Source organism: Scomber scombrus, chromosome 6 (assembly GCF_963691925.1).
Source record: "Scomber scombrus chromosome 6, fScoSco1.1, whole genome shotgun sequence".
Lineage (NCBI taxonomy): Eukaryota > Metazoa > Chordata > Actinopteri > Scombriformes > Scombridae > Scomber > Scomber scombrus.
This window is the reverse complement of record NC_084975.1, coordinates 25909271-25925857: the sequence shown is the minus strand read 5'-3', so window position 1 is coordinate 25925857 and position 16587 is coordinate 25909271. Positions and strand designations below refer to the sequence as shown.

General features: G+C 39.7%; 1 protein-coding gene across 1 annotated transcript in view; it reads right to left on the bottom strand.

Annotated features, from left to right (window-relative positions):
• cdh13 (cadherin 13, H-cadherin (heart)) overlaps positions 1-16587 on the bottom strand; it is a 270635-nt gene that overhangs the window by 116016 nt on the left and 138032 nt on the right. Inside the window, exon 9 of the mRNA XM_062421569.1 lies at positions 7038-7216. Coding sequence (XP_062277553.1) covers positions 7038-7216 — 179 coding nt within the window. The remainder of the gene's footprint in view (positions 1-7037; positions 7217-16587) is intronic.

Sequence of the window (16587 nt, the reverse complement as noted above, 5' to 3'; positions counted from 1 at the left end):
TGCCAGTAAATATTGAACTACAAAGGAGTGGCAATCATGTTATTTAAAGCTTTGAATGTGTCTGTTGGGCTCTGGAGGTGCAGCCTGTGGTTAGTGGCGGGGCCCAATGTGACATCTTTTCATGGGGCCCAAAATCTGCAGCGCCCCTGCCTGCAGTTTAGATTTTTGGATCAACAAACATTCACCTCGGAAAAGTGAACATCAGAAAACCTGGAAATGTCACTTGGACCCACTAGAGGCTGCTTTGGGTGTCGCTCCTAAAAATCCCTGTTAGCGGCAGCAGCAGTTACGGTCTCTAATAAGACATTGGATTTTGCAATTGGTCCATGATTCACATGCATGCCAATATATAGGGGCAATCCATACACATCATGGATCAACTACGTTCCATTACACAACTAAAAAGAGACACTCAAATCAATCTAAACTATCAGTCTGTTTTAATCACCACTAAAACCTATCAATTTGCAGAACCAACATCTGTTCCCACCCTCCCTTCGTGCAAGAGTCAGATAAAAATTCATAGCGAGCCACTTCATACAGGATGCAGCAGTATAAAGTAGAAATATTCCATATCGACCATTTTTGAAGGGTAAAAAGACCTATGAATATATTTCACACTGCTTGTAGTCTACAGTGGCTGTACAGTAGTTCATTTATATACACTGGCTGTATTTCATTTGTACAGTGTAGGTCTTGATTCTCTCAGCTCTTGCAGATATACACTTCTGTATCTTTAAATTACTTGCAAAGAACTCTGAAGCTCTGGATATGGGTGAAAAAACATTTCTCAGGCCGGGGAATATGAAGTGCTTCTGGTTCGTTGTTGTTGCTGCTATTAATAAAATCGCTATGCTGTTGCTAGAAATATTGTTCCCCTGCTTTGCCACTGTTTCTGCACCCATGAACCTTCTCCTCCATCTCACTTCTCCATTAAGCTGCTAGCAGAGGTTGAATCTCGTAGCAGAAATCAAACCGGCACTTCACCCTCACTCTGATCATTCGCCCTTCTTCCTGGTCGCTGCATCTTTTCAACATTGACAACAGCTCTGGCTTTCCATGCCTCGCCTCTTCTCCTCCTCCTCCTCCTCCTCCTCCTACTCCCCCTCCAACTCTGTCCATACTTTCCCGCATCTCCTTCCAACCCAGCTCATTTACTTGCACCTATCCAATCTCCAAAATCATAATAGGGGGAATGAAAGGGAGTTTATAAACTGAAGTGCACATCAGATCTGCTGTAATGAAATCTTATCAATGTGTTCCCCGTGCTGTATTATTTGCATATAAATGACATAATATAATAACTCTCTCCGGTCTCTACCTGGGGAGGAGTAAATATTTCTCTGTCTGCTTTTGTCTCGTCGCCGTGACACGAGGAAACAAGACGCTAATTGAAGAGAGGGAAGCATCTTTATGTGACGACTGACATTCAATTATGTTTTTTTTTTGTTTTTTTTTGGGGGGGGGGTTAGATTAGGCGGTGGCCCCTAGACATGTTTGAAAACAACATTTTGCGTCGAGCGGCAACTCCGAGAAGGCGGCCGAGGATGTAATTTGAATGGCTGTTTGAGGCCCCTCCGTGCTGAATGGCGCTCTGCTCTGAATGGAATCACTATGCTATGACCTGCGAGTAATTGGATGTCCAGAGTGAAGTGTTGATAGAGAAGAGGGGGGGCGAGGCGGACAGAAACAAAAAAGAAAAACAAAACAAAAAGAGATAGACAAGTGAGGCAGGGAGACAAAGAGAGGAAATAACACAAAATGAAAATAAGCAAAAAAACAATGTGATGAACAGGCACTCCAAGGGCGGAGGCGGGGGGAGGTCTATAGAGGAGGAAGAAGAGGAGGAGGAGGAGGAGGAGGAGGAGGGGGATCACAACAATGAAAGTGGAGAAAATGACTGCAGTTTTCCTCAAGAGTGGAACCTGCCAAAGCTTTGGTTGTCATTCATCACATCACATCACACACACACACACACACACACACACACACACACGGCGCGTGTAGCCACTCTGGCCACTGAGCCAAATAAGCCATTAGACAGGATAAAGCTTTCTTATCAGCCAAACACTGTCAGGGAAGCACAGTGCCAAGGTCACACCAAACAAACAGGCAGGTCACTTTACTTTTACAGCCAATACTACATACTATACGGCTGATCAGGAATAATTGTGTACATTCATCCATCTACCTGTCATTCCGAATAGTTGAGCATAACAAGGGAGATAATACAAGCCACGGCGAAGTAGTCCTTCGTATACCCAACTGACAACAAAAGAGATGATTTGCTGACAGATGATGAGTGTGGATCAACAGAGAATATCAGCTATTCTGTCAACAGAGATTATTTCCTTATGTGTACAGTACAACAAGCTGCAGGCTTTGACTCAGACTGGAGAACGGGGGGCTGTCGTTTGTAGGTGCAGATCTTTTTCCCGACAGTGATCGTTAAGCATTCCTTTTTCTATCTGAAAGTCACCTTCAGTAAAAAAAAAAAATACAGTATTGTATTGATTGTTAAAATGTACATTGTGTCTGACAGTCTGACATGGATTTAACAAGCGCTCGTCTTCACAGATAGAAGGGGTTAAAGAAAGATGGCAAAGTGAAAAATTAAGAAAACAAGTATGTTTTATCTACTTGAACAATATAAAACACACACATATACATACACACACACACACACACACACACACACACACACACACACACACACACACACACACACACACACACACACACACACACACACACACACACACACACACACACACACACACACACACACACACACACACACACAAATGCAAACAGACATCCATTTTACCTCCATGTAATTCACCTTTGTAGAACATGGAAGGGGATGGAGGGGTCGGCCGACTCCATCGATTGGCTATCCTTAGCAGTGACAGCTCCCAGATTGGCCAGAGAGCATTAGAGAGTCAGAAAGTCACACTGCCATTAGCAGTCTGTCCTCTCTGGTTACATCCTGCTGGTACACGGACACTCCGTACACTAAAATAGATTACAATGATCGGGGTGTGTGTGTGTGTGTGTGTGTGTGTGTGTGTGTGTGTGTGTGTGTGTGTGTGTGTGTGTGTGTGTGTGTGTGTGTGTGTGTGTGTGTGCGTGTGCGTGTGTGTGGCACAGCCAGATGTCTGCGTCTGTGTGGTTGTCTAGGAAATGTGATCACTCTATCACTGTAACTTATCAAACACATTCTGTATGAACTTAAAACCAATAACCTTAGCACTCGCCTTTCATTTTTCTAATTTAGTGCGAGTCATTAGCTCGCAGAACAACCCCTCCTCATGTCTGCATTAAGGAAAACTGAGCGAGTCTCTGTCTGCACTATTAAACTAGTATTCATCTTTCCCCAGATTAAATGTAATATTTACAACAATTTTATTCCATTACCTTACATGAAAGCACAGTCGACTGAGGAAACTATGGTTTGACTGATTAATCAGCCAGTTGATATATAGAGATTATGTATTCTTTAGTATGCAAAATCAGGACAGGACAATGTCTCTGCCCTGAGGGACTAACATCTGCGATGACATTTTGTTTTCTCTGAATAGCTGATTTTCTCTCATTAACAAGCTCATTTTCGCTCACACACACTTGTTGATATACACACTTGAACACAAACACAGACACACAGACACACAGACACAGACACAGACACACACACACACACACACACACACACACACACACACACACACACACACACACACACACACACACACACACACACACACACACACACACACACACACACACACACACACACACACACACACACACACACACAACACAATTCAGTCCCATCTTTCAGAAAGATAACATAACACCCCACACTCTGCCTCTGTCAAGCTGCCATACGCTTGCCTTCACATAGAGCAAAGAGGGTGGAACGTGCTTATTAACACAAGCGAGAGATAGCAACCCTTTTCTGTCTCATTACCAGTCAAATTCCTTCCCTATTAGACCCTAATCATAAACAATAAGTTCAAATCTGGAAAGTCCCTCTACTTCTAATATTGACTTTTCTAATCCTATTAAACATTATCTACATGTGTAAAACAGTAAAACAATTTAAATTCAGGATTCAGTATAAGCTACACTACACAGGTTTAGCTCACAAAAAGAAATATTCTGTTTTTCTGAGACTAAACAGTTTATTATGGACATTTTTGCGAAGCAGATTGAATTATTCTTCTAGCAGCGGCCGGATGATTAAGCAAGGTTTTTCACGTGTATCAGGTGAAAGATACTATATGAGCACTCTTCCGTCTTCTCAGACTTATGAAAATGGCCTCACGCCATCGCAATATTACCTGTCAAAAATTACAGCTTGCCATTGATCCAGCACGGCCATGTGTCAGCATAATAGAAGAGGAGTGAGGAGAGACGTGTTTAAAGTAAAGCGGGGGGAAAAACAGAGAGCGGTGGAATAAATGTGCATATCAAGACAGGATTTTACACCTCAGAGAAAGCATTAGAGGGAAAATCAAACAAATCTCTATGTGACAAAATTGATTTTCCAATTTTTTACGAATTACTTTCTGCTTCCCCTGGGGCAGGTGAGGTGCCTATGCAAATACACTTAGGGTTCCACCTGAATTGAGGAATTCAGAGAGTGGACAGGCAAAAGTTTGACCATCTCTTCCTTTTTTTCCCTCTTTCTTTCGGTGTATAAACCTCTCTCTCTTTCTCACTTTATAACACATATACAGCACACATATGCTGTGCAGGCTGTCCTCAAAAACTATATTCTGGATGGCAGATGGAATCGATGGGTGTCTATTGGAGCCATATTTATGAGAATGTGGGGAAGCGGCTGGGTTTAAATCTCTCCAAACCTAGAGGACAGTTTCTAACTTACGCCTTCAGCACTTCCATCTGGCTCTGCTGACTGACACTGCTTTTGAAGAAGTCTCCCCTTTTTACTGAGATGCTGCACTGCAGCTGGACTCTTGCTAAAACCCCCCGAGGATGGTTTTGAAGAAAGCTATCACATTAATGAATCATGGGGCTGTGAGGATGAAGGGATAAATAGAAGACTTGCAGATACAACATAGGCAATCATACTGTACATGTAGCGTCAGGCTTATATTGCTTTAAGGTGGCCTCATCTGCAATCACAATGCAGTAATACTATAGAGGACTACAGTAGTATTGCAGACATGGTAAGTCATAGCTGCATGGTTGTTTAGTAGAAAGAAATCATCATTGGATTTCACTTTCGCTTTGATGGAGGAGACTTCATGGACTTTGACACTTCATTATGTGTAATCTGTCACACAGTTGTATAAGTGTCTGAAATATTGTTTTAAAAAATACCTTTAATACCATAGTGTTCTGCTCATATCTCCATTTAAAGCTCAAAAAGACTACTTAACCCTGTGTAGGGCACTCATTGAAATACTTGGCAATCCAAAATGTCAACTCTAAAGAGTTATTGAGGGATATTACATGACTTTTTTTACTTTTGTGACTGTTTTCCAAATATTTCATTTTTATGTTGCAAATCAAGGTCAATGAAGTTACCATATATGGTTCCTCACCAGTCTAGAGTAAAAAAAGTCTATATAAATAGTCTTATAAAAAAAGTATATCCACATGGTTCTACAACCTCACAGAGAAGCATGGGGAGGCTAGTATGGATGTTTACATAAGTTGCCAAATATATTCACCTGATAAAGGGTTAACCCTTAAAAAAATGATATTTTGATTGACAGATTTATGTTCATTGACTTGCTATAGAACATGTTTTCCATGTTGGCACAGCAGGGGAAAAAAACACTGATGCCAAGCAGGAATTTCTAACAGCACTGATACCTCATGATAATCAATTTGAAAACCCACATTCATCACAGTTTAACTTATCCTTTAATGATCCTTTTGTATGGGATAGTGCACTGTATCACAATAGGTAAAGCCTGAACATGCACATCACAGTTTTGCCTAACTGAGTGTCAAGCATGACTCCAATATGATTGAGTCAACATATGACTTAGATCTAAGATCTTGGTTACTCTGAGGAACTTACTGATAACTTTATCACCTATGGACAATAAAGTGACAAAGGAATCTGTGCTTTTTCCAGAGATTTATCGAGTCCTTAAGCAGGCTGACAATTTGGCTATAAACCTTCTGCGAAGGCATTCAGCTGCAAATCCGAACACCGCCCTGTTAGAAATTGTAATAAATCTTGGCTGCAGAAAAGTGGAGAGTTATCTTTTGAAATGTCCTGGAAGAGAAATTCCTCAAAAGAGACTCACTTTCCACTACAGAGGAGAAACCACAAAGGCCAACGTACACCTCTCAATTAGTCTCTCCCAGTCAACTCACAAAACCAGCATGAACGGTGCTCACTGCATTTATTACATCTCATTTCATCATACTTTTAATCAATTATGCCTCTATTAAACAGTTTACTGTAGCTATGGGAGCGGCTCATCAGGGTGGTTAGACGCTATGGTTCCAGCAGTTCCGGATGGGAGGTTTTCAGCTAGGCTTGTTGGACACCACCAGAGCCGGCGAATGAGTGTGTATCACCTCAATTAAACTATGCGCTAAGTGTCTGACAACAGCTAATATTCCTCTTCCACCAGCGAGCCCAATCAATGTTTCTGGCATTCGTCACCCTGCTGAAAAAGCAATCATCCCGTTGTCTCACTCTGGTTAGAGGGGGGAATGGAGAGGCGCTCGTCTCACTTGTGCACCCGCTCGCTGGAATGCACCAGTGCTTCCCCATTCAGACACTCAAATATAGGTGGCCCAAATGGCTGTATCTACACATACACATGACATACTATGATGTGCTTTCTTCACTCTGCTCACTGGCAGCATTGGTGACATGTTGAGAAAGAGATGTACGACAAGCCTCCTCTCAGAAATGTCTACTGTAAGGCTCGAGACAAGAAGCAACACAGCAAAAACACACACTCTGTTCCATTTGGAAAAGGACCCGTCAATCCAAACCAGCGACACACAAACACAAGCACACGTTCGACAAGTCAACCCACCTCTCTGTCAAGTAATGTAGGGGAGATGACGGTGACAATGTCGCCCTTTTCTGCATCGATGTAGAACATGTTCGGGGAGGGTTTGTCTGGCGACTGCCTGACGATGTTGTAGCGCAACGCGGCGTTATCTGTGGCGGGGTCGTCTGCGTCGAAAGCCGTCATTGTCATCACTGTGGTTCCTGGAGAAGACAGTGAAGGACAGGGTTGAGTCTGGACTCAAACATACTTCTTATATTCAATATGTGAAAGAGAGCTACATGATGGTGTCATTAATAAAATAGTTTTACTCGAGTAAAACATAACTGGAGAAGCTACGGGAAGAGATGTTTTAGTTTTTTTTCCAGTCCTTGCTCAGATGGGATATTTTTACTCTAGAGCTGATGAGTTAACAGTAAAAAGATTAGCTTGGATTCAACATCTAAAGTGTTACATTTCTGAGTGTGTAACCAAAACCTTAAAGAAAAAAGCCTTTGAAATAAAAACAGAGGCTTTTGAGTCTAAAGAAATGAAAGGACCAGGTAAACATATCAGACTACTTTAAATAAAATATGACAACTTTGAAATGTTCTTTTTCACTGTTTCAAAAGTTTTAAATCTGGAGTGTAGCAAAGAAATTCCAAAAATGACTACAATACAATATACAATATATGTCCACACTAACAAGTTTGATTTGCACACTTCCTTTATGTATTCAGCCAGAGATATAAACTGAAAGAAGATTGTGGTCAACATGATATTTCTTACATACTGCAAATCAATATTTATTGTGTTTTGGCCTCTTAAATTGGAGCAATCATAGCAGCAGATATATGAAAAAGTGCAATTTCAAACTTGTGCTGCCCAGACAGCCGCTTAAAAAAGTTAGCCTTTCCTATTAATGTGTTTTCTCCCCCGTGTAAGCTCTAACAGCAGGGTGCATTTTATTTGGTAATGGGAACAAAAATGGAAATCCAGCCCACTGCAGCTGAGCTGAAATAGGAGGCAATCCTTGACACACCCTCAACCCTTACTCTCTCTTGTCAGTGATGAGATACACTTGCAGCAATTCAGCAGGACACACACACTCAATCCACTATGCACACAGAAATGCACATCCGCGTATGTCACATTTGCACGAGCAAATGCTCGGATATATACGCATCCATGCGTGCATGCACACACATAAATAGAGACCATTTTAGGTCATGTCTCCCCTGAGTAGTGTTTTTCATTTCTCCAGTGCAGCAGAAGAGTCTTTAAACTGTTTCTCCATCCAGTGCTTCATTTTATTGCAGTCAGATTCTGGATAAAATATCATCTGCTCAGTACCTCTTCAATTTGTTTAAGCCTTAAATTTAACTCTTTTCTAACGGAGGTGGTGACTCTATTCTGATTTTAAGAAAATGGTGTGTATGGGAGGTCAAAACAGCTGCAAAGACTTTATTTCATGAAAATCCTTCCTGGGTTACTTTACATGACAAAAAAAAAAGCTTTTCTGAAACCATTAATGAAGTTTTGAGTACAGTATTTTCTGGCAAGAAGCCTTTGTGATTCTCATTTGACCCACATATTCTCCTAAACACCAAATAGCAGCACTGCATAACATGCTTCATAAACATCAATCTCTTTTCATGCTTCCTCTTAATACCCGACAGTACTTTGCCACACTACATTAGCCAAACTAGTCAAGTAAGACAAAAAAAGGGGGCTGCTGGAAACTATGCAAAGTCTACATTAAATAACGGTGCCTTAATACCAAATGTCTTTAGTCCATCTGAAGGTAATGGGGGGCAGAGAAGTGAGGGGTTATATCATCTTCCCATTTGCACTTCAAGGTGAACCATTAATGGTTAAGTAAACCAGTAATCCTTCCTGTGCAGAATAATTACATAGTCCCATCTCCTTCATTACCAATACTCTGTTCCACTTCACACCTTGAAAGCTACACTGTTTGAAATGATTCAGTGAGCGTGCGCACAAACACACATCGGGCGCACGGTGACGCGTGCACACACACCCACACGCCAACCGACCGACAGCAAATTAGAGCACTAAAAACAATGACTAAATTGGTTATCCTGAACAGATCTCAGTGAATTATGTTCTCATCCTGCTGGCAAAAACCAGGCTCTATTGAACGCAACACAATCACATTACGCGTTTTATTTGCTATCGGAGGCGAGCTGACCCTCTCGGTCCTCACTGTCTTCATCAGATACCATAATTCCACTCACAAATGAGCATCATGTAACCAATAAAAATGTGTCAGTCCCTACAACACGGCCATCAAAATCAATCAACTCCCATGATAAACATCTAGTGTTCTGTAATGGGACAACACGGCTGGGTATAACTCTAACACTGACATCCGTTGTGTTTAATCATAAAGTGGTATCATGTTGGTGGCCTCGGTAGAAGACTCATTGCCCCCCCTCTTATCAGCTTCATCCGCTGGCAGGAGCCAAGGTTCAATCAATCTTAAGAGCATTGGATGGTTATAAGGCGGGATGGATGTGAATACACAGGACTGCCATTGCCTCGCTATCACTTGCACCCATCTGCTGCTCTGCTGCTCTAGCCCAGAACAGATAAGAGAAAAGTGATACAACAAAGATGGAGATGGTAGAGAGTCTGTAAACTATCAAGTTATGGAGTTAATAACAAAGTTAAACACACAAAACAAAACAAAAAAAGGCAGAGAGAGCGGGGTTATTAGGTAAAAGACCACCGATTCACACATGAAAGGGCAATGATTGGCACAGTCAAAAGAAAACACACACTGATACACATGTTGTGGATTGATTTCATCACACGGGCTGGTGGGACACGGTGGCGTTGCCTACAGCTAACTCCTATATCTTTCTCAAACACCAAGGGAAATCAGTGGGGGCCAGCAGATCTGCGGGGGCCACCGGGGATCTGACACAGTGTGAAAAGCCAAGATGAAGCAAGAGAACATAGACTAGATAGAAATAAGGGTAAATGTGACTCTAGTATATGTTTGAGTCAACTGTGCGTGTGTGTGTGTGTGTGTGTGCGTGTGTGTGTGTGTGTGTGTGTGTGTGTGTGTGTGTGTGTGTTCATGGTATCTATGTCTCATAGCGTAATTGCATGTGTGTGTGTGATTGGAATTCATCTCAAATGATTCAAGCTGTACAATGCATATTCCAACACCTGAAATGGGATTTCTATTAATCAGACTCAAGTGAGAAAGACCAAGAGCTGACCCTTTTATTCTCAGGTGTGAATGAGATCAAAGGAAGTTCAAAGATGAATCATTTTATGCAATATCAGTACCGTTGGGATACATGACATTGAATTACAAGCACATATTGGTAAGAAGCAGATAAATGTACAGGAACATGTTTAAATAAAATTCACATGGAGAGTAGAAGGAAATTTTAAACTGCTCACTGAAACATTTGATGAACCTGCAACAGATTTCCAGCGTTATTTCGACCCCTTAACAGTCATATTATGTTTGTCCATATTTACAATGTAGCTAAGCATGACTGAAAAGTCATTGATGTTGTGGCAAAGTTAACCCTCACATACTGTTCATATTCAGGTGTTTCTCATCACTATCCCCTCATAATTAGTCTCTAATACATCATTTTGGTCTTGAATACCTCATCAGGCATTAATGAATTAGTGATTAATCCTGCATGAAGCTTTCAGAGTGTGTATTCTTTAGTTTTTACACTTTTTGTTGATGGAGACATCACATTCTTTCAACGAAATATATTAAATGTGAATGAACAGTATATTTTTGAATGGTAGTTTTTGAATTTTTTAGTAAATATGAGTCAAACACTCAAGAAAAACATGAATAGTAGCTTATCTTTCTACTTGATTAACTTATTATTTATTGACAGTTTATACATATTATGTAGATTTTTATTGTAGTTGTAGTTTTTTTAATTGATATGTTTGTTCCAATTAAGCTATTGTAGTATATAATTGGTTGACTCTTGATGTGTTAATGAAGAAGAAGGAATCCACCGCTGACACGTCTCACTTGCATATTTTGAATATTAACAGTGTCAAAAATCCAATCTTTAGAGAGTCCCTGGTCCCAATCTGAGTCTCTCTGCCTGATCCAGATTTAACAAGACTATATATACAGTTTCCTATCTCTAAAAACTCCACCTTCTAAATGATTTGTCACTCAAGATAAAACAGCCTCTGTCCCTTTATCTATGGCTGGCTTTTAACCTAAGAAAAACAAGTGTTGGCATGTCACAAGATGTTACAAGATGAAGACAATACAAAAAGGTCACAAGACATAAGGAAGAACAGATACCACACTATTAACATGTAATTCTCACCAGACTGGTATCAACTGAAGAAAACCACATATACAGTATAAAGAAAATGTAACATTTAAGTCCATAAATAAAGTTATGTGTAATAAAGTGGAATGAAACAGGAACAAAGTATTGAACACGCTTACAAGCAGTAGTTAGACAGTAATTCAACCATTATCTGTGCAAGTTAATATCAGCTGGGTGAGTACATGTTGATGGGCTATAAAAAAGGTTTTTTGTTACCAAGGTGTCACACAAGAGACATCTCATGATGGGTTAAAGCAAAGAGCTCTCCCAAGACCTTCACAACATCTGTGGAAGTAACTACAGATCAGGGTTAACAAAAGCCCCCTCCGTAATCCTTTAGATTTAAAGACAATCTGAATGGGCCAAAATCACACCTGAGCACAGTCTTGAGTCTTGAAGCTGTCATTAACAAACAAAGGCTACTCCACTAAGTATTAAATACATTTCAATTAGTGTGTCCAATACTTTTTTCCTGTTTTCATTCCACTTTATTACACATAACTTTATTTATGGACTTAAATGTTTCTATTTCTTTATATGTGTGGTTTTCTTGAGTTAATACCAAAGTCTGGTGAACATTTCATGTGAATAGCCTCATTGGAAATATATTTACTGAAAAAAAAAAGTTGACATGTCCAATAATTATTTCCCCCACTGTATCTACATGGCTGGAATGACAAGAACATTTTTGTATAATCCAGGTCACGTTAAGATAAGTCATCAAATGTCTGGCTCAAAGAAAAGTTTTTAAGGTTTGTCTTTTTCTTCTCTCAAATATAAAAATGGGTCAAATTAGACCCTGAACATAATGAACGGGTTAAATAAATAAAAGTGTGTCAATTTGTTGTTTTAGGGAGTTCATGTTTAGCAGTGCAAAATATGGGAGGTCGAATTGGAAATTTCTACAAAGAGCCGCTCAACCTGATTTATCATTCTCGGCTGAGCCCTGTCGCAGAGTAAATTGTGTCTAAAATTGAAGTCATTTGCTTGGTCTTCACACACTGTACACACTTTAGTGATAACAACAAAGAGTATTGCAGCAAATTAAAAGATGTAGGTAAAGTCCATTTGCAGGAGCTCTCTGTTCAGCACCACACTCAGACCACTAATGTAAAAACACATTATATTTCCCATCATTTTAGCTCACTGCTTCCCACAGAGCCTTTTTTTTTTTGCTCAAATCTGTTTTTTTCCTGACTTTTAGTGGCAGCTGGGCTCATTTGTGTGACTGAATACTCTGTTAACTGATAATAAAAAAATGGGATGATGCAGTACTTTGTGCCCCTGATCCAAATTTGCAGAAGTGTTAGTAGCTTTCCTCCTATGTTTATTTGTTTGAGCATCAAATTTACATCCAAATAGCATGCAAATAAAGTGTTGTTCTTACCAAACTACTTAGCCTCAGTCCCAAACTAATACAGCCTAATCCATATGCATAAAGTTCCTGACATGGGAGTCATGACCCCCCCACCAAAAAGGTCTCAACATAAATCTGACAGGGGATTAACGATTAAGCAGCATTTTTCTGTTTCTCTTACTTTCTGTGAAAGAGTTTAGGATTCCTGGTATTGTGCATGCTGGCTTACTGTCACCCTGTCATGGCCCTTGAATAGAAGGGAGCCATTGTTAATATTATTAGTTCCACCTGTGCTTTTCCAGCCATGACAAGTCCAACTGTGTGTTGTGGAAAGGCCTGTCTGAGAGGGAAATAGATGATTTTTGCGACTGGTGATGAGAGGTCACGAGTAGACTTTGTATTACCTCAAAGGGGACATGTTATGCACATTTACTGGTCTATATTTGTATTCTACTGGAATACTTTTGCATGATTTACACTGATCCTTTACACAGCACCTCAGTTTAGCCTCTTTCTAAATGTTTTAGCTCCTGTCTCCTCTACTTTAATGTAATCCCCCATTAAAGCACATTAATTACACTAATAAGCTACTCTAGTTGTTTTTTTTCCCACTCGTGGAGCTTTTACTGCACTTACAGTATTTGTGCACATTTTTTAAATGTCTTTTAGGAGGGGCGGACCACCCCTCTAAGGCAATGGTAAGGGAAATGCTGCACTTAAATGAAAGAGAATGACTAAATTGTTGTTTGCTCACTCGACAAAAAAAGAGCTTTAATGCCCTTTTCATCACATTTCATTGTTGAAATGAAACAGTGATTGAGGAGAACATTTAAAGAAGCGGCGTGTGCTTCTGTTTTGTTATTTTCATCCTTTGTCAACCTAATAGCATCTAAAATCTCTGGGTCCTATTAAGCTGCAAATACATACATTAGTGTCTATTAAGGAGTAAGATGATAGTTGTGAAATTGGTGTCGGGATATTGATATTGGTAAAGCAGCTTTCAACAGAAGGGTGTATCTATTTGACTGAATGCTGCATTGTACTCTACCTGTCAATGATGTTTGCCCTCATATTGTTACAACTACGCTATCTACACAGGGCTTGGATGTCGGCCTGTCTATTTGCTTCTGTGCCTTTTTTTTGTCAAACTGACTCTTTTGTCATTTCACAAAGACCATTTTAAAGATCAGATTTTCTTTAGAGTAAATGACTTTCTCGTCTGTTCTTGAAAATGTGTCTCCTGCTGTAGTATTCTTTAAAATCTGTCTGACTTTAATCTTTCCAACTTTCAACTTTTTTGCTTGTATGGTCTTGTCTTGATGTGCACCATGTCTTTGACCTTGAATGATCAAATGATAAGAGACACTGAGGTGTATCTGCTTCATCTCTATCTCTGTCAGTGTGTGTGTGTGTGTATGAGTCTGTATGATATATTTACACTAGATTGTAGCGTGCTCTCTTCTTGTCTGAACACACATGTGTTAAATTCCTCTATCCCCTTCAACTGATTTGTATGGCACTATCAGCACTGTCAGCTTATTCGTTCCATCAGACTTGGGCTGTGTGTCTGCTTACCTGCCTGCTTGCCTGCCTATGTGGCATCCTGCCATCCCTCTGCACTATCCACTAACTTCATAAATGATCTCCTGTTGGACATGCTGAAGACTCTGGACACTTTGTAAACATTGTGGCTTATTGTAAAATGCCAAAAAGGTAAAATAAAGGAAAAAATAAGACAAACTTTCAAACACTGTACACAGACAAAGACACAAACACACACACACACACACACACACACACACACACACACACACACACACACACACACACACACACACACACACACACACACACACACACACACACACACACACACACACACACACACACACACACACACACACTCACACATCATTTCCTCTGCTGGAAGGAAAACACATTTATAATTAAACATGAAGATGATGTCACATTGTGAATGGTGTTTCATTAAATATGTCAAGCTAAATATACAAAACTAAAGGGAAAGTCTCAAAAGAATTGATTGATTGGTTGATTGATTGATTGATTGATTGATTGATTGATTGATTGATTGATTGATTGATTGATTGATTGATTGATTGATTGTATAACGTATGAGAAACCAAGTAGTAACTAATAACTATATTGTTGAATGTTCCCATTAGGGCCAGACAAATACTGGATTTTTGGGGCCAATGCTGATTCCGATATTAGGGAATAAAAAACTTCCGATATTCATGTATCAGCCGGTTATCTTATATATGCCGTCATATCATACCATATTGACTACTGCAACACACTTTTCTCTGCTCTTAGCAAGTCAGGTCTACAGTCAGTTCAGAATGCTGCTTCAAGACAACTCACCAGGTCAAATAGACTGTACCACATTACCAGCTACCGGTTGCATTTTGAATCCAATTTAAAATCCTCACCCTTACTTACAGAGCATTATACACACATATGTCAGAGACCTTCTTCACCCCTACTCATCAGTTCGCCCTCTTGGGTCAAATGGACTACATTGGCTGTCTGGCTTTCAGACCACGTGGTTACTGAGCTTTTGAAGTTGTAGCGCCGAAACTATGGAATGCTCTGTCCATAGTGTTGCGCTCTGCTAATTCTGTGGACTCATTTAAAAAGCAGCTAAAGACATACTTGTTTATACAGGTGTTAGACAGAGTAATTCCATGCATCATCTGCATCTTATGCACTTGTCGTGTTTTCTTATTGTATTGTATTGTTCATCATGTCCTTGTTTTAATCTCAGCTTATTTTTAACAAGTGACTGTGTTGGTCACTACATCTTCTGCTTCTTCCTGTAAAGCACTTTGTGACTCATGTGTATGAAAAGCACTATAAATACATATTATTTTTCTTCTTCTATATATAGAATATATACATAAATACAGTTTTTTCCCCAAATCTGGTTACCAAACACTTAAAATACTTAACTTTTATAAAATGACATCAGTGTACTGAAACAGTAACTTACACTGTGAATTGAATATGTATATATTAAACTTCAATTACGAAAAAACATTAAATATACATAAAATGTGGCCTATATATATGTTTAAAAAAATATATCGGCACATATTGGATGGCCTATACCAATATATCTGTCATAGGCCAATATCGACCTAAAATATCGGTTGACCAATATATCGGTCGGGCTCTAGTTTCCATTAACAAACAGTATATGCTCAAAATATTACTGATTCAAAATATATGAATGAACAGATTTGCGATCATTACTATAAATGTTCATCTGAGTTCATTTTGAATTGTGTGTAGACTGTGTGTTGATTTATAAATCAGTATTAGTGGTTTTATTTTGTGGAACCACCATTGAATATATAACAAAAATGATGAAGGAAAAAATAAGATGATCAAAATCGGTCAAGAAATTCATCCCAACATTACCATGAGATGGAAAAGAATGATCAGTGTTAATTTACTACTGGCTGATTTCAAATGCACACCCATCAGGTCAGTGTTAAAAAATAGCTTGTTACTGGTGCAATTTTTTAAGGCAAAGGCTATTTGCACCCCTACTGCAAATATCAATGAATGCTATTTGCACCCCAGTACAATTAGAAGTGGATGCTATTTGTACCCTGGTATATATAGCAAAGTGTTCTATTGGCACCCGTCTTGGTGCAAATATCATTGTATGCTATTTGCACCCCAGTACAATTAGGAGTGCATTAAGTACCCTGCGGGACTGATTGTCAGAGGGGAGCGTCTGGAGATATGCGGAGGACTCCTGTATCCCACCGGGACAGCGGGATAAATATACGTCGCTGTTCTATTCTGTATATTATAAAATAATTTCTATCCGGTGAGATCTATCACTTCCCGG